Below are 24,676 nucleotides of genomic sequence, written 5' to 3'. Positions count from 1 at the left end.
CAGGTACAAAGCATCACAGAAATCTCAGTGCCTAAGCCTCTATCTCAACCAGGCTGCTCAAGTTGACGCTACCCAGGAAACTTACTTCCCTGATTCTATTCCTAAGGTGGAGTTCAGGCTATATTTATTCTTCATTGTAACTACTTTATTCACCCTGCAACTGGAGAGTTATAATACACCTCACTGGACCCTCTGGGCTCAACTCCATCACACAATACCAAGGATCGACTTAGCTCTGAAGTGACCACTTGGTCCCAGAGCTCTGCAAAACAACACTTGCTAACCACTGCCTGGAACATTAACAGGCTAAATGTTTAATGAGCAATTTAAGCTTGCTTTTCAAATTTGGAATTTAACGTGTGGTTTTACAAGATCAGAAAAATGGACCAGTAGGATTTATAAAATTCCTTGGTGGGTAGATATACAGCTGTGGTTTGGTTATACTGGCAAAAGTAGGGCACACAGGATCATATTTTTCTCCTCTCTGCTTCTGGTTGTGGAAGGGAAATGTTGCAAAAACTCTGAACTTTCAGACTATCAATCTAGAATTCAGGGAATATTCCTAAAGATGCGTCTTGGAGTACAGTAAAAGATAAGAAATTCCAGATAGTAACATTAGTATGAGAGACAAAAGAAAAGGAACACAGACACAGTAGTCAATGAAAATGTTAAATAGGAATTAGCGAATGCTTTCAAATTTATGGAAGAATCTTGATAATTCTGATAGTTAGAAACATAAAATATTAAATTTAAACTCTTACTCAAAATTGTTTCTATCACTTATATATATATATTGTGTAATAAAGCTATTGTACATTTTTAATGGCTTTATAATTAAAAGGCATTACTGGCTGGGGAAAAAGCATACCAACCATGGCTTCAGTTAAACCTTGAAAATATAGATTCTCCAGTTATACTTCAAAGATGATGTTTCCTGGTGACATCCATATTAACTTTCATTGATTCAGTAGACTCTGAACTGCTTTAACAAACAAACTTAAAAGTTTAGATTATTTTGGTATCTAAAATAGCAAGTTAGCAAGTATTTGATGCTCGAGTCTGCTAATTGATTTTTATTTCTAAATATATTTCTAATCAAGAATTACTATATTTAAGCCTACATATATACTTTATTTAGTGATTTAAAAAATCAAGAATGAAAATAAAGTCTTAACGCAGTATATAAGTGGAAGAAAGTAAACTGTTTTAGAAGAGACTCTATTTCCCAGCTGTCACTACTTGGACAGATGGCAAAGACTAAATGTAATTTAGTCAGAATTAAGTAAGTACAATTAGGCAAGTTGATAGTGATATAAAAGATTAAGACTGTCATTTGATCTAGTAAGTGTCATGAAGCCATGTGTTTTCTTCGTTCAAAAATAATGAAGTGCCCCATCTTTATAACAGGAGAGCAACAGTGCAGTAATTTATCTCCAGCCAACAAAGGAATCTATGACCATGTCAGATTAGTATAAAATTTTGAACATGTCCAGTGAACAATTACAATTGAAACATATTAGGTATGAGTGATTTGCTGCAAACCTCTGGTTTCATTAAAAGCAGTGCCTTTCATTTTCTAACATTTTGACTTTACAAACCTACAGGTTCTCTGTCTAGGACCTACTGAGATAATAAAACTATTTAGGCTCTTTGATCAGCATTTCTATGTTCTTGGTATTTCCTCTGATATTGCCTTTTATTCTTATTCACATTTTTTTCCTCATTCAAATTTCCAAATTCAATACACACTTCTTATAGGCTGCCTTAAATTCTCTGCAGAACAATGTGAAAAGTAAATTAATGAACATCTACACAGACCAAAAATAAAGAGATAAAAAATCTCTAAAATAATTGGAGTTTTTTAAAATACTCAATTGGACATCTGTAAGTCTGAAAAACAGATGATGCTATGAATTTATTATTCTACAAGAATTTATTAAGTACCTACTATGTGCCAGACACATTATAAGACCTGGACTTGGAGCAGTAAATCTGAAAAAACCCATGTTTTCACAGAGCTTGCCTTCCCTACCCAACAGGCTCAGATGTGAATGATTTCCTGTTGAAAATTTCAAGCCTGACGAAATCCATCAGTGGGATGTAAAATAATTACCTCACCAAAAACATAAGTCATTGGTAAAATACTTACATAAATTCTGTCTTTACTGTATCGAACTTTGATATTATGGAGGAGTGTGGCTTCATTTAAGTACATTAGTGAACCTAAGACAAAAAAAATTGTCAATTATTAGACAGTTGAAGGGGAAAAAAGTAAAACAAAACTATTTTCATTTGAATCACTTTGACCTAACCTAAAACTCCTGTGTTAGGTTAGATTTAATACAATCTTTTTAAAACCCAGGACATGTAAACTCAAAAGGCTAATTTAACATACATCCAATTTAGTTAGGTGTTACAGTAGCATTTCAAATTTCCAACCAGAGGAGTCTATCTAGTGAGTACCAGTGAAAGTACACACTGATGAAGGTCAAGAACAATTCAAGTGGAAAGAAAGTACCTCTTTTTTTTTTTTTTTTTTGACAGGCAGAGTTAGAGACAGACAGACAGACAGACAGAGAGAAAGGTCTTCCTTTTGTTGGTTCACTCCCCAAATGGCTGCTACAGCTGGCGCGCAGCACCGATCCGAAGCCAGGAGCCAGGTGCTTCTTCCTGGTCTCCCATGAGGGTGCAGGGTCCAAGAACTTGGGCCATCCTCCACTGCCTTCCTGGGCCACAGCAGAGAGCTGCACTAGAAGAGGAGCAACCGGGACAGAATCCAGCGCCCCAACCAGGACTAGAACCCGGGGTGCCGGCGCCGCAGGCAGAGGATTAGCCTAGTGGGCTGAGGCACTGGCCAGAAAGTACCTCTTTAAAGAGCTCTGATTCTAATACACTTCCGACACAACAAAGTAACAATACTAATCTAGTCTGATGCTCAGAATCTTAACAAATAGAATACAAAAGATAAAATTTTAGAATGAGAAGGAACCATTAGAGCATTCAGTCACTCCCTATTTTTTTTTTACTTTTTTTATTTATTTTTTTGACAGAGTTAGACAGTGAGAGAGAGAGACAGAGAGAAAGGTCTTCCTTCCGTTGGTTCACTCCCCAAATGGCCACTATGGCCGGAGCTACGCCGATCTGAAGCCAGGAGCCAGGTGCTTCCCCCTGGTCTCCCATGTGGGTCCAGGGTTCCAAGCACCTGGGCCATCCTCTACTGCCCTCCCGGGCCACAGCAGAGAGCTGGACTGGAAGAAGAGCAACCAGGACTAGAACCCAGCACCCATATGGGATGCTGGTGCCGCAGGCGGTGGATTAACCAAGTGAGCCATGGCACCAGCCCCTCCCTCACTATTGATGTAACAAAAGTCCTGGGAAAATGGTAAATGTCTTACTGCAGGATATGAAGCTAACCAATGACAGAATCAGAATACCTTGTTTTTCTGAACATGTTCTGCTGACACATCAGCTTCCTCCCAAATCTGTTCTCTAAACCCTCCTATCTACAAAGGGGTATTTCTACCACACGCTAGAGTATACAAAAACACACCTCTTCTCAATCCCCTTCTTTCTACTATTAGCACCACCATTTTCTCAGTCATCTAAACTGTAAACCTTAGTCAATACCACAATCACCTTTTCTCATTCCCCTTGTTCGGGCCCAATTTCTCTGTAAAAAAGTGCAAGGCTCATGACAGCTGCTCCAGCATCAACATAACCTGAATCCAGGAAATGTCCCTCCTTTCCATTTCTACTGCTCTAATCCTGATTTAGGTCTCACTACCTCTTATGATTAAAATAACTACTTACTTCTCTACAGCTTTAGTCTCTCTCCTCTCTAATCCAGACTGCTCAGCACAATAACAAGAGCTCTAATTAAATCTCCTCCTCAAAAAAACAGCAATGGGGCTGGCAATGTGGCATAGCGAGTAAAGCGGCCACCTGCAGTGCCGGCATCCCATATGGTCGCTGGTTCAAGTCCTGACTGCTCCACTTCTGATCCAGCTCTCTGCTATGGCCTGGAAAAACAGCAGAAGATGTCCAAAGTCCTTGGGCCCCTGCACCCGCGTGGGAGACCTGAAAGAAGCTCCTGGCTCCTGGCTTTGGATCCACGCAGCTCCGGCCATTGCAGCCATCTGGGGAGTGAATCAGAGGATGGAAGACCTCTCCCTCTTTCTCTTTCTCTCTCTTCTCTCTCTCTCTCTTTCTCTCTGCCTCTGCCTCTCTGTAACTCTAACTTCAAATAAATAAATAAATTTTTAAAAAATAAAATAAAATGGAGAACAGCACCGGGTTCTTACTCTCAACATACCTATTCAAAGCTGATCAAGGCTCTTAAAAAGCCCATATTCGAATGATCTTTAATTTTCTGCAATTCATTTTAATATGGTCTAACTGGTAGACAGACTAAGCTATTTATCTAAACCAGATATCATCCAAGTGTTGGTTTCCACTTAAAATATCCCCTCACTCCCAATTCTCACTACCACCATAGAACTTTTCTCTTACTTTATGGGGCTTACTAGTACCACCAGCATTATGACGGTAATTTTACATATCTGATTTTGGGTACTCAATCAGACCCTAGAGGGCAGAATGCTGCCTGATTTGTTTGTTCATGTGGGATCCCTCATTGAAGCCGTACAATACGCCTACACAACAAGTATGTCTAACATACAGTTCAACAACTGACCAATGCTATCAAACAAAATCCTTCTTTTTGTACCTATCGTAACAAAGACTGTTCATATTTCTGTCCTCATACAATGCAACCAGTTCAGTTTCCAAAGACACATGCCTCACTGCCTTCTAATGCTACTTAAGGCAGCATAAAAGAATGAGAAATGGGTGGGACCTCCTGACAGTTGAATGGCAGCATTCTTTTTAACTGGGGGAGGATCAGGAGAGGGCTGGGCAGCAGAGGTATATCTGGCTTGGGTATCTGTTGTTTACCCTTCTACAATCCCTGCCCTTCTTCCACTCCTGTCCACCAGAAGCCTGGTCTACAGGTTGCTGTTTCTTTACCATAAGCACTGGGCTGAACCACTACCCATCGCTCACTGTCCTCTGTAACCCCCAGCTGTATGATAATGTCCCTGCTTTTTCTAAGTGAGAATTCTTAATCCAACAGTACATTTCCCCTAGGAAAGCTACTCATGGAAACCTTTACTTACGCATGAACTACTGCCTGCTCTCCTTTCTTTATCAGCTTCCATGCTCACCACATGCCTTCTCAGGGATGCCTGTCAATTAAGCCAAATAAATCACTAACTAGGGGCAGGCATCCCATATGGGTGCCAGTTCATATCCCGGCTGCTCCTCTTCCAATCCAGCTCTCTGCTTGTGGTCTGGGAAAACAGTGGAAGATGGCCCAAGTGCTTGGGCCTCCTGCACCTACGTGAGACACACAGAAGAAGCTCCTGGCTTCTGGCTTTGGATCGGCCCAGCTCTGGCCATTGTGGCCATCTGGGGAGTGAACCAGCAGATGGAAGACCTCTCTTTCTAACTCTGCCTCTCAAGTAAATAAATAAATCTTTTTAAAAAAATCCATAACTGGTAAAATATCTGCCAATGACAGTAAGAATATGGCTAGGATGGTCTTCTTAAATCATGCCATTCTGTCTATTTCATTTTCATTTTTTTTTATTTTAAAATCTTTTTTAATTAGAAACATGTAAAAAAAATTCCCTTTTTAAAAAAATTATTTATTTACTTGAGAAGTAAAGGTAGAAATAGAGAGAGGTCTTCCATCCACTGGTTCACTCCCCATATGACAGCAATGGCCTGGGTTGAGCCGATCCAAAGCCAGGAGCCAGGAGCTTCTTCACGTCTCCCACTTAGGTATAGAGGTCCAAGGACTTGGGCCATCTTCTACTGTTTTACCAGACCAGAGCAGAGAGCTGGATTGGAAGTGGAGCAGCCAGGACTCGAACAAGCATACATATGGGATGCCTGTGCTATAGGCCAGGTCTTTAACCCTCTGTGCCACAGTGCAGGCCCCTAGTCTATTTCATTTTTATAAGGACACAGAAAAGGAAACATAGAGTGGGAAATATTTGCAACCCTCAGTTTGTCAGAATGAGACATAGGTCTCTACTGCCTACACCTCCCTAAAGGTATGACCAAGGCATGTTCACAAGGGTCTCAGAATCACTTCCTACTCTACCTAAACCCTACTTACTGCCCTTTTTCTAATATGCAGAAGACCTAGGGATACTTGGTTTGGCTATTTACATGAAAATCCTGATGTGAACTGATTATTTTTATACCTAAATATTCATAGAATTAACTATATTCAAAAGAATAAACTTTTTAATAATTTAAAAAATAAAATGCATGGGCCAGAGCAGTAGTAGGTTAAGAGCCTCTACTTGCAGCCAGCATCCCAAACGGGTGCTAGTTCGTGTCCTGGCTGCCCATCTTCTGATCCTGCTCTCTGCTACAGCCTGGGAAAGCAGTAGAAGATGGTCCAAGTGCTTGGGCCCTTGCACCCACATGGGAGACTCAGAATAAGCTCCTGGCTTCAGATTGGCATAGCTTCTGCCCTTGTGGCCAATTTTGGGAGTGAACCAATTGATTAAAGACCTTGAGAATTTGGAGAGGTCAGGCACTGTGTCAGGCATTTTTAAATACATCAAGTCTAAGCATATGATATCCACATTACTACTCCCATTTGACAGATGAGAATCGCTCAAGGGAGATACTTCCTAGGGACATACAGAACTTCCTAACAGCACAGTCAGCATGAGAACTAAGCTTGCCTGTCTCCATCGTCCATGGCTCTCATTTACCCCCATTATTCTACAGATTGGGATAGGCTGCCTCAAATGCAAACTTCAGAAAAAAATCAGTGAGAATACATAGAATCCTGTCTTGTATCTTTTTTCTTTAGGTGAAGAGTTAATGTCAGATACCTTTAATTAAATTCATGACAACTGGACATGATTCTTAAACCCAACTGACCTCCTCCCAAACTGAAATGTGATTACACCTTACAAGTGAAAATGTAGGAATAAACATGGCCTGTTCACTGGATGAAATTTTTTTTAGAAAATATGCTAAGATAAATTAATTCTGTATTTAGTATAAAGTCCTGAAATAATATTTTAATCAGTAATTATTACATAGTATTTTAAGAAAATGTCTGCTTGAAACAGTGATATTAATTGACTCCTTACTGACTCAAATTTCAAATTACTGAACCAAATATACTACTATAAAAACCACCTGACTCTTCATAAGGTTCAAAGTAACTTTCAAGACTACTACAAAGAGACCTTTAGTTCCAGCCTCACATTACCATTCCCTTCATTTACACCCAGAAATAACACTAAAAGTACACAGTCAACAGATTCTTTCAGCAAAGTGCAACTCTGAGATAATAAAGACTTAGCACTTTTGAACCTTCATGTCAAAAGGTCACATTTTCTCCTGAACCAATATAGTATACTAATTACAACCACTGATTTTTTGGAGGGGTGGTGTGTTGAGAACTGACTTTTAACTTGATACTTACAGTTATCTTCCACATCTTTTTTACTGTCCTCTTCTGCAGGAAACACTTGGTTTATGAGAGCCAAAAATGTCTAACAAAGAAAACAAAACTCATTAAAGTTGAGACACACATAATAAGAAAAATGAAAGCACTTAACTGGTTGCATGCATTGTAACATAATAGCAACAGCATGCTCTTTATTAGAATTTAACACAAGTCCTACAATTTAACAAATCATTAACCCAAAAATAGGGCAATAGGTTTACTCAAAACATTTTCTACTATTACCATGGACATGAAATCAAAAATTAAAATGAGTAAATAAACATCCCAGGCTCTTACAGCTACAGTAGAACAAAACAAGAAGCATATTAAGCTTACATAGATATACTATTTAATGATCATTTAAGGCTGGCGCCATAGCTTAATAGGCTAATCCTCTGCCTTGCGGTGCCGGCACACCGGGTTCTGGTCCCGGTTGGGGCGCCAGATTCTATCCCGGTTGCCCCTCTTCCAGGCCAGCTCTCTGCTATGGCCTGGGAAGGCAGTGGAGGATGACCCAAGTCCTTGGGCCCTGCACCCGCATAGGAGACCAGGAGAAGCACCTGGCTCCTGGCTTCAGATCAGCACAATGCGCTGGCCACAGCGGCCATTGGAGGGTGAACCAACGGCGAAAAGGAAGACTTTTCTCTCTGTCTCTCTCTCTCTCGCTGTCTACTCTGCCCGTCAAAAAAAAAAAAAAAAATGATCATTTAAAAAATAAAAATTTTAAAGTTTATATATTCAGGTTGAGTATCCCTAAACCAAAAACTCAAAATCTGAAATGTTCCATCATGTTAGGCACACAGGTCTGTCTCTCACAGAAACACACTTGGAGAGGGGTGAGAGGCAGGGGTGCCATGACAAGAGTTGCTGGAATGAAGTTAAAAGCATCCTGAAAGGCACCAATGCTGCTGGGTAGTAGGCTAAGCCTCTGCCTGCAGCACCAGCATCCCATATGGGTGCCAGCACCAATTCATGTCCCAGCTATTCCTCTTCCAATCCAGCTCTCTGCTTTGGCCTGGGAAAGCAGTAGAAGATGGGCCAAGTGCTTGGGCCTCTGTGCCCATGTGGGAGACCTGGAAGAAGCTCCTGGTCCATGGCTTCACATAGGCCCAGCTCCTGTTGCGGCTATTTGGGAAGTGAACCAACAGATGGAAGACCTTTCTGTCTGTCTCTATCTTGGTCTAACTCTACCTCTCAAATAAATAAATGAGAAGCCTGAAAGAACAGGAATGCATCCCAAAAGAAGGGTTCTGTCCATCCCTCATTCTTCATTTTCCAAACTAACCAGCCTGCTCTTCCCCCTCCTAAGAGAAAATTTGTTTAATGAAAACAATTTTGTTCTCTTAGAGGGAGGAAATTTTTCTTAAATACCTACCGCACATCAAACACAGTGTACCAAGCTCCAATGAGAGGACAAACAAAAGAACCCCTGTGCTTGAGAAGATTACAGTCTAGCAGAGATGAGGAGACAAATGTAAACAATCATCTTCAATAAAGATTACAGGAGAGCCAAGAATGCATACCACTCCTCAAGGGAAAAAAGTAAGTAATGGTCAACTCCATTGCAGGGTGGGAGGGAGAGATCAGACATCCCTGGAAAGAGGTGACCTCAATTACTGTTTTGAAAGATCAATCAGTACTTGTTAAGCAAAGGGCTGTGGGGTGTGGCACCGCAGGCAAGAGCACTGTGAGCGACAGAAAGCACCTCACACCACACTCATGACGAGGACCAAACACTTGTGGAAGGGGTGGAGGGAAGAGGAGAAACAGGCACAGAAGAATAAGTGTGTGGCGAAAGTATGAGTGGGAGACAGCTTCTGGACAAAATTTAAGATCAGCAAAGTACATAGGGAAAAGAAATACAGACCCTCAGATGCCATATATTATGAGCTTTAGTCTGAAGAGGGACGAGACAGCATTTTCCACAGAATTAAAAAGATGTTGGAACATACAGAAGGGATGTGTTAGGAATGTTTCATTTGACCTACTGTTTTGTTTCAAAATACACACTAATGCAAACAGACACAACACATATGTGTTGGCATAAAAAGTCTATTTCTTTTCTCTTTTTTTAAGACTTATTTATGTATTTGAAAGGCAGAGTTACAGAGAGGCAGAGGCAGAGAGAGAGGTCTTCCATCTGCTGGTCACTCCCCAGATGGCTGTAACAGCCGGAGTTACACTGATCTAAAGCCAGGAGCCAAGGAGCTTGTTCCAGGTCTCCCACACAGGTGCAGGGACCCAAGGACTTAGGCCATCTTCTACTGCTTTCTCAGGTCACAGCAGAGAGCTGGATCGGAAGAGGAGCAGCTGAGACTAGAACCCATGCCCATATGGGATGCCAGCAATACAGGTGGTGGCTTTATCCACTACGCCACAGCGCCGGCCCCAAAAGTCTATTTCTTATAAACTCTCACACATGACATACATACTCAATGCAATATAAAATCTATTTTTTTGCAAAGGATCACAAAGAAAAAAACCTGAAAAGCCATCATTCTCATCAAAGATATGTCCCCCACCACAGCTGACACCATTTCCTCCTCTGTGCTTCCACTCTACAGTCCATCGCTTTACAGACTTAGTTCCTTCATAAAATGTTTACAGGATGATGATCTCTGGACCAAGAATCATCCAGGCAAAAGATGATTTCTCTTACGTATCTTTCCAGGGGTGGAGAATGTTTGGCCTGCGGGCCATTAAATCATTTGATTTGGCCCTGCCAGGGCCATTGCGGGTGGGACTTGAAATTCCATAAATCTAATTTTTAAGTTGTTACTTTTGTATGGCCTGAGAATGGTGTTATAAATATCCAAACAGCCCTTAGCAGAAAACAGGTTCCCTACCCCTGTACTACCTGGTTATTAAGACACTTTAGAATTTCTTAAGACCCTGTTCAGAAAATAAGTGAAGAAATTAATATTAAAAGAATCCTAAGAATTTGTTAAGTCTCAAAAATATTTTTTAAAAGCAACTTAAACTAGTTTACAGAATCACCCACAGATTCATAATATTTACATGATGCCACAATGTAAACTGTTTCTATTGATTCTACATACATGCCTGACTAATACTATTAAGGCACAGTTAAAAGCATATTAAAATATGAAAAAACCATTTCCCCATAAATAAGATTTCTTCTATCCTTGAACTGAATTATTTTGTCACTTGTGGTTATAACAGAATATACCTAGGAAATATACTTTGCATATCATTTTGGCCTTTTGACTTACTGTGCTTATAAAAATATGTCAAAGAAAAATCAAAAAGTTTCAAATACATAAAATAACTGAGTTTTTTTTTTAATTTTTTTAACGTGTACTGCATTGTAAGTACAAATAGGTACCTGTTAATAAGAGGAAAAACTAGAAACACTCTGTCTTTCCTATCCTGAGGGTATCTTTAATTGGCCTCCTCTAACAAGGCACATTATATATTATGCATTGCGGATCCTGGGTTGTTTACAGTAACAGAATAGTTTTCTCTGTGAAAAGACCTCCTGAGAAATCTACCTTGTTTTTCTAAGGTTCCCAGAAGGACGGTAGTCATATGGCATTAGTTAACCATGTATGGGTAGAATATAAATTATTCATGAACATCTGCAGAGTCCAAAGTAAACAGAAATGACACCCACAAACTTAATTTAGACAGAAGAGCTGTTTAATAGGGATATTTATTGAGGCTCTCCCACCGAAATCATCCATACCAGATCCCATGAAGACTGAAAGGGAGGCATTTACAAGGATGTCTTCTCTGTAAGCAATGCAAAACTCCTGGTAACTTTTCCCCAAAACTTCCATTTTTTGTAACAGTGTCTACTCTACTCTGCATGTAAGCATGAAAGGAAATAAATCCCATGTGTACAGACTTCAAAGTTATTTTTATGCTTTGAAAATTATCATCACAAAAATAATTTTAGATGTGAAAATTTAAGGCTTAAGTATCTTACAGAAACTTACCCAGATCCATGCTAATAAATGTAAGAAAATAAAGCTTTTTTAAAAAAAAATCTTATTTGTAAGCTAAAGAAAAAAGTAAAATTTGATAACCGACCCAATTCACTTTTCATATTTTTACTTAACATGTTGAATATATCACAATCATAAATATTATAGCAATATGACATAAGGAATAAAAATACATTATTACTTGTATTTTATCATCTAGTTATTTGTTATTAAGAATGTGATTATGAAAGGCTCACCAAAATTTACATCTGATTTTATCATTTCTTCCTTAAGGTATGCACTTCTGATGTATTACAAAGAAATCAGTAGAAAAGTAAGATTCACTTACTAGAAACTACCTTTTCCATATACTATGCCAGGGACATCTACTTCATTAAGCAGAGAGGCAGCTCTTTCAAAAAAGACAACTATTTTTTAAAAGAAATCACATTTTGAAAATTTTTTGAGAAACTCACCTTGCCCCTTTGGTTCAAGGGTTCAATTGTTAAACTGTCAGGGCCAATATCCACAATATTGCCCATCTGAAATCCATCGGTAGGGTGTGGTGCCCAAACGGGCTTTCCATCCTCCATTTTTGAAGGGGGCTATCCACTATAGCCTGTTTCAAAGGAACAGATAAATGAACATAAATAACTTTGGAAATACAAATCAAATATCTTTAAAAATTCACATGTAAATTCTAACACACAGAAATACATCTGCCCCTACCACAGAGAATCCCCCTGCCCTCCCTACAACATGCTGCCCTTGCCCCTTCATTCACCTTAGATAAGGCCAAGCAGAGGCTGCTCTACCCTCAGGTTACACCTGCTCTACCACTGTCTTTCTTCAATTGAAATTGCAGTAAAGGACTACACTAGGACCAGGACAGAAACAGAAATGGTCACAGTTTCCACTAGTTGTTCCAGTATAATTTATAATAGCACTCCCTCTTGCTATTCAAAGTATGCTAGCTTGCATAATAAATTCGATTGTAGGAACAGATATAACTATGTGCAGTTAGCTGCTGAAAGCTGAAAATTTGGGGCAGGCACTGTGGCATTGCCAGTAAAGCCGCTGCCTGCAGTGCTGGCATTCCATATGGGGGCCAGTTCAAGTCCTGGCTGCTCCACTTCTGATCCAGCTCTCTGCTATGGCCTGGGAAAGCAGTAGAAGATGGCCCAAGTCCTTGCGACCCTGCATCCACATCTGAGACCCAGAAGAAGCTCCTGGCTCCTGGCTTTGGATCGGCTCAGCTCCAGCCATTTAGAAAATGAACCAGCAGATGGAAGATCTCTCGCTCGCTCGCTCTTTCTCTCTCGTACTCAGCCTCTCTGTAACTCTGCTTTTCAAATAAATAAATCAATCTTAAAAAAATAAAGAGTTGGAAAATTAAGTCATTTTGGACCTGAAGGGATAAAAAGAGAGATCACTTCCTCTGGGAAACCTTGCCCAACACTCTGAGATGCTCCCTATACGCATTCTTACAACACTACTCAGAAATTGGGTTTTTGTTCTTTTCTTATTTTCTTTTGCTGAGGTAAAATGTATACACAGTGAAATGTACCAATCTAAGTAAGCAAGTTTATGAATTCAGACAAATGCTATATAGCCATTTAACTTAAACCTCAAATATTTGTTATCCCAGAAAGTTCTCCCTTGTCTCCATTTGATCAATCCCGACCCTAATGTTCAGTCAAGTTTTACATGTTCTTTTTTAATCTTTTTTAAATATTTATTAATTAAATATTAATTTAATTTTAAATTAATATTAAATTACAAAGAGTAACTTAATATTAAGTTACAGAGAGGCAGAGACAGAGGCAGAGGTAGAGAGAGAAAGAGAGAGAGAGAGGTCTTCCATCCGATGGTTCACTCCCCAGATGGCTGCAAAGGCCAGAGCTGAGCTGATCCAAGGCCAGGAGCCAGGAGCCAGCAGTCAGGAGCTTCCTCCGGGTCTCCCATGTAGGTATAGGTGCCCAAGGACTTGGGCAATCCTTTGCTGCTTTCCCAGGAACATTAGCAGGGAGCTAGATTGGAAGTGGAGCAGCCAGAACTCTTACCAGCACCCATATGAGATGCTGGTGCTGCAGGCTTAACCCACTGTGCTGCAGTACCAGCACCTTACGTGTTCTTGAACTTCATATAAATGATATAATTCAGATTTATTCTTTCCTGTCTGGTTTCTTTTGAATGAAAGGAGTGTTTCGATTTTCAAAATATTCAACCAAGTTATTGTATGTGCTAGTGTAGTGGAAGACTATACCACAATTGCTTCCCAGTTGTCCTGTAGATGCATATTTGAACAGTTTCCAGTTTTTGCCGATTGTGAATTCCAATATAATTTTCAAATGTTTATATAAGGTTTCTTTCATATTTGGCATTCTTAGATGTAACATTTACAATTCTATCAAGAGTAGCCCAAAGGTTCCATGACATTCAAAATACTTCACTTTTGGGGCTGGTGCTGTGGTGCAGCAAGCTAAAGCCCCGGAAGAAGCTCCTGGCTCTGGATCAGCTCAGCTTAGGAAGTTGTGGTCATTTGGGGAGTGAACCTGTCTCTCTCTGACTCTACCTCTCTCTGTAACTATAAAATAAATCTTTAAAAAACATACTTCGTTTTAATGAGCCTGAATACTATAAAACGAATGGATAACAGTGATCAGCTAGTAAGTGATACCAGATATTCCAGTTCCAGCATCTCAACAGAAACTGACTTTTTTCACTGCTTAAAGAACTGCTTCCTGTGTCATGATGCTGCTCTTAGTGGAAGTCTCAAATTTGGGACCCCTAGTATGGGTGCCCTCAGGTGCAGTCCCTCCTGAAAGTTATGAATGTTTGGCATACAGACCAGACAAAAAGATGCTAATCACTGGCACATTTAAAATGTGCCAATTGGTGTATGTCTTCTTGGTAGTGGCTACAAAGTGGGTTGCTTCTCATATCCAGTAAATCCTAGCAGCCTTTATGTGTAATTCTGAGTGAAAAAAATTAGATAAAGATTCTTCATAAAAGTGAATCCAAAACACTGTCTCAGACTTACATGTACACTTGTACTCTTTCCCTAGATAATCAAATCTGGTTCAGTTGCTTTAAACACTATTTATATGTGAGTGATTTCCAAATTTATTTCTCCAGCCAAGACATCCAATGAGTACCCAGATATCTACTTTCCTCCTAGACACCTCTTCATGGATTCAGCCAATACGTGCAACATTATTATTATGGTGCACCATCCCAGACTGCTGTCTCCATATCAGTAAAGACACAAACAATACTTAGTTCCAATCAAACCTGGAGTCACCCTCAATTCTTCTAGCTCCTTTCAATTTCATAGCACCCCCAAATCTGTCAGCTTTATCTCTAACAGGCACTTCAAATCCACCCACTTCTTGGCATCTCCCCTGCTACCCTAATCCAAATCAACATTGCCTTTTACTAGGATTTCTATAATTAACTTACATGCCTGTTTCTACTCTTGCTGCTCCACACAGATCACCAGCAATCTTAGTGAATAGTAAGTCTGACCACGTCATTCCCATTGATCCCGTAGGACACAACACCCCACCATCACCAATATTTACTGGTGGTAAATGAATGAACGGTTTACCTAGTTTGTGAAGAGTTAAAGGAGATAGTAAACTAGAGGGAGTTGGAAGGCTGTAAAACCTAGGCTTGCAATTCAGTTCCACCACTTTTATACTACCTCTTAAGCAAATTACTTAACCTCTTTGATCTTTATCTTTATCCTTATCCATATGGTGGGATAATATCACTTACCTTACAGAATCGCTGTGAGGATTAAATGACATAAAACTGAGATCATCACTGTGTGGCACCCAACAGACACTAGTCACACAACTCCCAGTCCCCTCCTCCCAAATCGCTTGTTTGAAGCCACCAATTTCAAGACAATGATCTTGTGGCAGTTCAGCAAAAGCAAAACCCTCAACATCAAAAAAAGAATGGCAAATTTCCTTGACTATTCTAATTGTTTTTCCTTATTTTTATGGTTTTTTTTATTAATCTGAAAGAGGGAAAGAGACTAATCATCCATTCGCTGGTTCACTCCTCAATTTTGCTGAGAAAACGTCCTACTGCTCTGATCCCTCCTGCCAAGGCGACAGGTTATCTTCTGGAAAAGATAGAGATCTCTGGAGTGAAAAACTCTAGGAAAAAGCAAGGGTATGCACACAAAAACTGCTGCATGCTGACATCTCTCTGACCAACTAGCTAGGCTCCTCTTCCACTTGATAAGGTTTTGACCTTGGCCTCTGTCTCTATCCCTACCAGGCTAGCAAGAATCCTGTGAAGTCAGTTTAGGAAGAATTCCCCACCTTTGATATTTGATTAAGTTCCTTCTCCCTCATCATTCTTAATGTGTAAGTCCTTAGCCTACCTCAAGCAAGAAGCTGATAGCAAGAACCATCACACTCCTCATGCCTTCTCTGAAGAATTTCCCATTCTCACTCCCTCACTCTGTTCCTACGCGACAAATCCTCAACTGACTTTGCTATTTTCAGATTTCAGGCCTTCAATGTCCCCTACTGCAATAGTCCTTGTTATGAACTGAATGCTATATGTCTGCATGGACTAAACCGTGTTGTCCCCAGATTCACATGTTAAAGCCTTAAATACTTCATGTGACCATACATGGAAATACGGCATTCAAAAGATAACTCAAGGCAAATAAGGCCATATGTATAGGGTTCTAATCAGATAGGACAGGTAGCTTTGGCACAAGAGGAAGATAGAGAAATCTCTATCTCCATGGACATGCCCCAAGGAAAGGCCACTTTAGCACAGGCTGAAAAGACAGTTGTCTGCAAGCCAGAAAGAAAGCTCTTATCAGAAACCAATCATGCTGACATACAGCTCTCATATTTCTAGGATCCAGAACTCTGAGAAAATACGTTTCAGTTGTTTATGCTGCTCAGTTTGTGGTATTTTGTTAAGACAGCTCAAGCAGACTAGTATACTTCTAGCAGAGAAATAAAAATACATGCCTATTTCAATTGTCATGGATAAAGTCTTCCTTCCGATTTTAACAAATGTCAGAATAATTTTTAACAAGATAATAGAAATGAATTACTCACTGGAATATATGGAAGATAAAGTTAAGGTAACCTTTCAGAGAGCCTAGAAAGAAATAGAAAGTAGGGAGGGAAAAGTTATGAAAATGAAGGACCAGTATTGTGGCACAGCAGGTTAAGCTACCACTTGCCATGCCAGTATCCCATATCAGAGCACCAGCTGGAGTCCTAACTGCTTCACTTCCAGCTAATGTGCCTGTAAAAACAACAGAAGATAGCCTAAGTACATAGGTCCCTACCACTCATGTGGGAGATCAGAACAGAACACCATGCTCCTGGCTTCTGCCTGGCCCAGTCCCAGTCATTGTGCCCATTTGGGGAGTGAACCAGCAAATGGAAGATCTCTCGCTCTCGTTCGGTCTCTCCCTCTCTCTGCCACTCTACCTCTCAAATAAATATTTTTTTAAAAAAATAAAAACATTCATCATCAAAATACCAGGAAAACTACTCTATTCCTACCCCACAAAAAAAGGGAGAAAGCTTTGAAATATGCAGAGAAAATTCTTCACAAATAGAAGACATGATCTTTTTAAGAGTCTAGCCAAAATATCCACTGAGTTCTCAAAGATAACAGTGAAAAACATACACATAACAAAAAGATGCCAGTGTCAAACTTCGGAGCACCATGAATAAAGATACTGCACATTTAGAGAGCCATAAGGGGAAAAAAAGGGGGGTAAAAAAAAACCAGGGTGTATCCAATAGATCATGAATCAGAATGGCTTCAGTGACTCTCAAAGCAACAGACAAATAAAACAATACTTTTAAAATCCTGGAGAGTTATTTCCAACCTAGAGCTACATTGGGCAATATCACCAAAGACATCCACTGCCCCTGAAACAGGTAAATTTGGCCCAGTTTCTTATCTACCTTGTCCTGCTCTGACTATGTGATATATACATAATGATATTCTTTGCCTGAAAGATATTCTGAACAATCATGTCCTCCTCTATTAAATTAAACATTATATTCTTTTTTTTAATAAGCCCAGGACCTAAGGCTTTCACTTGCTTTATTCTACCAAACATTTCTTTTAAGATTTATTTATCTGAAAGTCAGAGTTACAGAGAGAGAGGGAAAAACAGAGATCTTCCATCCGCTGGTTCACTCCTCAAATGGTTGCAATGGCCAGGGCAGGGCCAGACTGAAGCCAGTAGCCAGGAGCTTCTTCCAGGTCTCATATGTAAGGAGCAGGGGCCCAAGCACTTGGGCCATCTTCCAGTGTCTTTCCCAGGCTACTATCAGGGAGCTAATTGGGAAACGGAGCAGCCAGGACACAAACCTATACTCACAGGCGATGTCAATGTTACAGGAGGCAGCTTTACTTGCTATACCATAAGTCCAGCCCCAAATACTAATCTGTGAAAGATTTTCATTAAAACAAATCTGTTTTAAAGTCTTTTAATTGTTTTTGTTTTTGTAATTTTAAATAATTATAGTATAAATTATCCTTCATTAATGGAGTCCAATCTACTCATCCCACCAAAGACAATAAAATTCTTCTAGATGTGTTCCTATTCCCAAGAAATCCTTCAAAGAACCCATGCGATCAACATTAATTCTTATCAAATGTGTTTGCATATGAAGGGTACTTTAAAATATACTGCAAAGGGAATTTTTAAAAAGTCTCAATTCCCATTGCACCTGCACTAAAAGCCTTACATTTTCTCTAAAGGGAAGAAAGAACTTTCATTTTGCTCATGGCCTTGTCCAAATACTGATGGAGTCTGTGGACTCAAAAGGCTTCCATTGCCTAGGCAGCTCATGTCAAGAGCCTTGGGTGGTCACTGATGTCATACATAAGAGTGTTAATTGTTAAATTAACACCAGGAGTCACTGCGCACTAACTCCCCATGCAGGACTTCTGTTCTCAATGAGTCGTATTATGAGAGTTAACTGTACATGGGTTCAAGGGCCCAAGCACTTGGGCCATCTTTCACTGCTTTTCCAGGCCATATGCAGAGAGCTGGATCAGAAGAGGAGCAGCCAGGACAAAAACTGGTGCCTACTACACCACAGTGCCAGCTCCTCAATTTATTCAATAAAATCAAAAGCGAAGGAACCCTTCTAAATTAATTCTATGAGGCCTTAATCACCTAGATTCCAAAACCAGATGACAAAGCAAAAATGAAAATTAGACTCATGCCCCTTATGAACTTAGATGCAGAAATTGCCAACTATTCTCAGTTTTTGGTGTGTGTGTGTGTGTGTGCAAATTGTTGAAATCTTTACTTAATATAGAGTTGATCTTCTGTGTACAAAATTAATTGAAAATGAATCAATGGAGAATGAGACTAGGAAGGGGAGAGGGAGGAGGAGGAGGAGGAGTGGGAATGTAGGTGGGAGGGTGGGTATGGCAGGAAGAATAACTATATTCTAAAGTTGTACTTACAAAATTTGTATTCCTTAAAAAATAAATTTAAAAAAAAAGTGTAAGATAAATGTAGCATCAGAATGAAAAATAAATAAAGCCTTAAACACATTAAAGGCTAACTAACATAAGCAATGTGGGAATACCAAGGCAAAACAAAAACAGTAAGAACCACTGGGGTTAATTAAGAAAATATAAAATCCCTGAAGCTTTAGGAAAAGAGGGGGAATGTTCTACAATAACTCATCATCAACCAAAAGTTATCTCATTTTTAGTACTTGACTGACAACAGATAGTGTATTTGTAAAGTAAGCACTATAGTAATCGACAGAAGTCCCAGTTAATGTGAAGAATATAACTGACAGCCTTCTTGAGGTACTACTCTACATTTTCATTTAGTCTCTGTTGAAAGACGAAAAGCAAATCACCAGGATGCCCCCTTAGCAAACGCTGGAAGTGAGAGTGACAAATACATTCATGTTTCTTTCTTCTCTTCAATGCCAGTCATGATCCCAGTAACATCCATTACCCATAAGCAAAATGGTCAGATTTGTAACACAAAATATGAGCCATTATCTGGTATGTCACTATTAACTGCAAAAATTATCATTTAAAAAGTATGGTTATGAGTCAGGCATTTGGCACAATGGTCAAGACACCACTTGGGATGCCAGAGTCCCTTGTGGGAGGGCCTGGGTTGGAATCCCAGCTCCACAGGCCTGCTAATGTGTGCCCTGGGAGGTAGCAGGTGATGGCTCAGGTATTTAGTTCCAAGCCACCACTTGGAAGATCCAAGCTGGGGACTCAGCTGTTACAGGCTTTTGGGGAATAAACCAGAGGATGGAAGATCTCTGTCTCTCCTCTCTCAGTCTCTCTGTATTTCAAATAAATAAATATATCTTTTAAAGTACAGTTGTGATATGTAACAACCTTTTTTTTTTTTAGCTAAGATATTAAAATTTTAGTACCAGCTAAAAGGCTGGGCTGAAAAAGTAAAAATAAGATATCAAAAAGGAAGAAAGAAACACTACATGGGGTAGGCAGAACCCTCTACTGGGTGCCTTCGACAGACATTCCTCCTACTATTATTTATTTTGCTTATCTTGTACCTAAAGAGGTACAACAGATGCCTTGGCCACCAAGAGGAAAGCAGCTGCTAAGAAGGCCCTGAGCCCTGAGCCCCTCTGGAGAGATAGGCACAGGGAACTGGGGTGGATGTATCCAATTTCCCTTTTAAAAATATCACTTTTTCACTGGCCAGGCCCTGCCAAGCCTTGCTGACAAAAACAATGCTATATGCACCTTTGGCACACAGCTTTAAACTGGCAACTCCTCTCAGCTGTATCAGAATATCCTAAAAGCTATTAGCTTCCCAAGTTTCCAGATAGTGAGAAAACTGGGCACCAGGTAGCAGCTGGCTGTGGCTCCAACATTTTGTGTGTACCTAAAACAATCTTTTATCAAACACTTCAGCTCCATAAAAACTTATTTGTATGACAAAACTGTCAAAAACATTTCAGCAGGGGTCCCTTTAATCACTAAATTACATTTGAAAGGGCCCTTCCAGAAAAACATTTCCAAGTAAATCATCTTTCTCTAGCTGTAGCAAGTATGAGTAATATTTTATTGTTATAATATTGTATCACACATTAAACACCAGCAATGAACTTTACTATGACTATTATAGTTTTATCAGCAATAAACATTCATGAACAAGGGGAGAAAATATATACCATCGAATCCAAACTCAGGACAAAGAAATAAAAAAACACCTAAAGATTAATAACACCTAGAGACTACTTCAAATTAATGAAAAAAAAATTGATATTCATTTATCTATTTTTCCTGTGTATATTTTCTGAGCACCTACAAGGTGCTTTAGGGTTAGATACTGAAAAGAAAATATAGAAATCAATCCTTTTAAGTGTAAGGCATGAAAAAAAGGGAAATGTCTATTCCAGCCACAACATCCATTTTTTTTTCAACTTTTATTTAATAAATATAAATTTCCAAAGTACAACTTTTGGATTACAGTGGCTTTTCCCTCCCATAACCTCCCTCCCACCCGCAACCATTCCATCTCCTGCTCCTTCTCCCATTCCATTCACATCAAGACTCATTTTCAATTATCTTTATATACAGAAGATCAATTTAGTATATATTAAGTAAAGATTTCAACAGTTTGCACCCACACAGAAACACAAAGTGTAAAGTACTGTTTGAGTACTAGTTATACTGTTAATTCACATAGTACAACACATTAAGGACAGAGATCCCACATGGGGAGTAAGCGCACAGTGACTCCTGCACAACATCCGTTTTGAAGGTTCAGTTGAATACAGCCCCAATCCTGATGACTGACCATTGTTACAAAATAACTTTAAAGCTTAAGACACTCCAATGTATCAATGTGGAAAGCTGAGTTCATAACTATTTGATTCTCAGAAATGGCTAACACCAACAATAACTCCTGCTAAAGAGGCACAGCTAAGGTTATTACGCTAACAAAAAAGAGTGAAAAATTAAAGTAAAAATTTTATTAGGTTTACTACATGGATATTACATATTTTTAAATATAAGATGATTTGAAAACTATCAACAAGATTAGTGCAAGTACTATACAGTCTTAATTGTGAGAACTGATTATATAATTTTCTTACAGATTTTTAGAGAAAAAATCATAAACTCTATTTCAGATACATAAAGTTCTGCATAAATTACAGTCACAAGAGGCTGGCACCTCCATTTGGGGAGTGAACCAACGATGGAAGATTTCTCTGTCTCTCCCTCTCCCACTCTCTGTAACTCAGTCCTTCAAATAAAAAACAAATAAATATTTTTTAAAAAACTAGAATCACTGGGGCCAGCGCTGTGGCACAGTGGGTTAAAGCCCTGACCTGGCACTGGCACTGTGGCGCAGCAGGTTAACACCCTGGCCTGAAGCGCCAGCATCCCATATGGGTGCCAGTTCTAGTACTGGCTCTCCTCTTCCAATCCAGCTCTCTGCTATGGAAGACCTCTCTCTCTCTGTCTCTACCTCTCTCTGTAACTCTTTCAAATAAATAATAATAATAAAATCTTTAAAAAGTAAATAATAAAATAAAATTCAAAAAAAGCCCTGGCCTGCAGTGCTGGCATCCCATATGGGCATCCCATATGGGCACCAGTTCTAATCCCAGCTGCTCCTCTTCTGATTCAGCTCTCTGCTATGGCCTGGGATAGCAGTGGAAAATAGCCCAAGTCCTTGGGCCCCTGAACCCCCGTGGGAGACCCAGAAGAAGCTCCTGGCTCCTGGCTTTGGATGGGTGCAGCTTCAGCTGTTGTGGCCATCTGGAGAGCGAACCAGCAGCTAGAAGACCTCTCTGTCTCTACCTCTCTCTGTAACTATCTTTCAAATAAATAAAAAATAAGTCTTTAAAAAAATAAAATAAAAATTACAATCACAAAACCGATTTTAACTGTCTTGTAATTCAAATACATAAACAATCCTTAAGATAACTGCCCAAAAGTAGACTATTTTTTTTAAAGATTTGTTTAATTTATGTGAAAGACAAAGCTAGAGAGAGAAGTATAGACAGAGAGAGGTCTTCCATCCACTGGTTCACTCCCCAAACGGCTGGAATGGCTGGAGCTGTGCTGATCCGAAGCCAGAAGCTTCTTCCGAGTCTCCCACATGGGTGCAGGGGTCCAAGGACTTGGGCCATCTTCCACTGCTATCCCAGGCCATAGCAGAGAGCTGGATCAGAAGAGGAGCAGCTGTGACTAGAACCAGCGCCCATATGGGATGCCGGCACTGAAGTGGAGGATTAACCTACTGCACCATGGCGCCAGCCCCAAAAGGTATTTCTTAAAAGTTTCTTGTTCTTTACAAAAAAAAAAAAAGGAATTTCAATTCATTTTTTCACCAAGGGATAATTCTGGTCTCCCAACAGGTGGTTAATGGAAAGAACAACCAAATTTCCAGACACCAAGTTGATGTTCAGACCAAAGAAAGGTGATTTCTCTAGCAGGATCCTATAAAAAATGGTCCCACTCTGCACATTCAGCATTTAAACAAAGGTCAGGGGTCAATGTTACTCTGATTTTTCAAGGACTTAAATGTCTGTATGGGAACAAAACCACAATCTAGATGGAACTCTACATGATAAGAAGTCTGGTACTGAGGTGATAAGAATCTATAACAATTGGTCTTTTAAACACATCTGTGACATCTCTGGTATTTTTAACTCACTCCCAAATGATCCCAAACAGAAGTTGAAGACTTTCACCTACAAGTAAAGTAGCAGGGTCATGTCAGGAAGTGATCCCAAGTCCAGCCTAATGCAAGCAATATATAATTCTCCTGAATGAGGAAGGAAAAAACAAAATCCAACCCCAAATGCTACAATCAGAAGAAATCAACTCAGAGACATACAAATTTAAAAAGAATAGAGGATGCTTTGCTTCTGCAACTTTTTTTTTTCAAAGATTATTTATTTATTTGAAAGGCAGAGTTACAGAGAGAAAGGCAGAGAGAGGGAGAGACAGAGACAGAGAGATATCTTCCATCTGCTGGTTCACTCCCCAAATGGCTGCAATAGGCAGAGCTGGGCCAATCCAAAGCCAGGAGCCAGGAGCTTCTCTGGGTCTCCCACGAAGGTACAAGGGCCCAAGCACTTGGGCCATCTTCTAAGGCTTTCCCAGGCCACAGCAGAGAGTTAGATCAGAAGTGGAGTAGCCGAGACTTGAACCAGTGCCCATATGGGATGGCAGCACTGCAGGTGGTGGCTTTACCCACTATGCCACAGAACCGGCTCCCCTACAACTTCTAAACATTCTTTCACAAAAAAAAAAAAAAAAATCAGTACAATCTAGGACAGTCAATAAAGTTCTCATGCAATTCATCAGCTTAAAGAATTTAACCCTATTAACTAGGCTCTGTTGAGTGTGCCTACATCACACGAAAACAGGAACTGAAGACAAACTGGATTTTCTTCTCATAGTTGGTATAAAGTTCAGTTCAGCTAGTCAAAGCAAACAATAAAGTCAAAACATTTCACAAACCATTCACTACACACTGGACGGTACACTACAGTACATTTTTTGTATGCTATCTCACTTAATTTTTACAACTCTGGGAGGGACTCTATCACCCTCGTTTTGTAACAGGAAACCGAGGTCTGAAAGTTCGATAACCTGCCCAGAGACAACTAAGAAACAAGCACAAAGGCCAGATCTGAATCCTGTGTGTCCCCAGGTTGAAACTCATCAGCACTGTACTGCACGGCTTTGCCTAATTGAGCTCCCTGTGCTCTTCGGCGGTTCATATTTGTACACTCTGGAAAATGGCCTAGTTACATAACACTGTGCTGTCATTACCTAGTTTTCAATGGGGTAAGAAATAAATAGCTCAAAAGATAGAGAAATGTGCTATGATTTGAATGTTTCCCCCAAATTTCATGTTACAAACTTAATTCCCAATTGCAACCACATTGAGAAGGGGGACCTCCAAGAAATGATTAGGTCAGGAGGGCGCTGCCCTTCCAGGTGGATTAATGTCATCATGGTGCGCGTGGGTTCGTTACCGAGCCAGTGGATCTGTCAGCAAAGTTCAGCCCTTCGCGCTGTCATTCTCCTGTCCTTCTGCCTGTCTCCAGGAGATGATGCAGCAAGGAGGCCCTCATCAGATGCCAGGCCCCAGAACAAGAAGAAACAAACCTCTGTTCTTTATAGCCTGTGAGACTCT

At 39.9% G+C, this 24,676-nt stretch overlaps 1 protein-coding gene across 4 annotated transcripts in view; it reads right to left on the bottom strand.

Moving 5' to 3' along the window:
- MYO6 (myosin VI) overlaps positions 1 to 24,676 on the bottom strand; it is a 175,634-nt gene that overhangs the window by 85,604 nt on the left and 65,354 nt on the right. For all 4 annotated transcript variants that reach the window (XM_062186394.1, XM_062186395.1, XM_062186396.1 and 1 more), the window contains exons 3-5: positions 11,964 to 12,106; positions 7,517 to 7,586; positions 2,150 to 2,223 (exon numbers count right to left, since the gene is read on the bottom strand). In XM_062186394.1, the coding sequence (XP_062042378.1) occupies positions 2,150 to 2,223; positions 7,517 to 7,586; positions 11,964 to 12,080 (261 nt within the window). In that variant the 5' untranslated portion in view covers positions 12,081 to 12,106. The remainder of the gene's footprint in view (positions 1 to 2,149; positions 2,224 to 7,516; positions 7,587 to 11,963; positions 12,107 to 24,676) is intronic.

This window comes from Lepus europaeus, chromosome 3, assembly GCF_033115175.1.
Source record: "Lepus europaeus isolate LE1 chromosome 3, mLepTim1.pri, whole genome shotgun sequence".
In the NCBI taxonomy this organism is placed as follows: Eukaryota; Metazoa; Chordata; class Mammalia; order Lagomorpha; family Leporidae; genus Lepus; species Lepus europaeus.
This window is presented reverse-complemented; position numbering and strand designations above follow the sequence as displayed.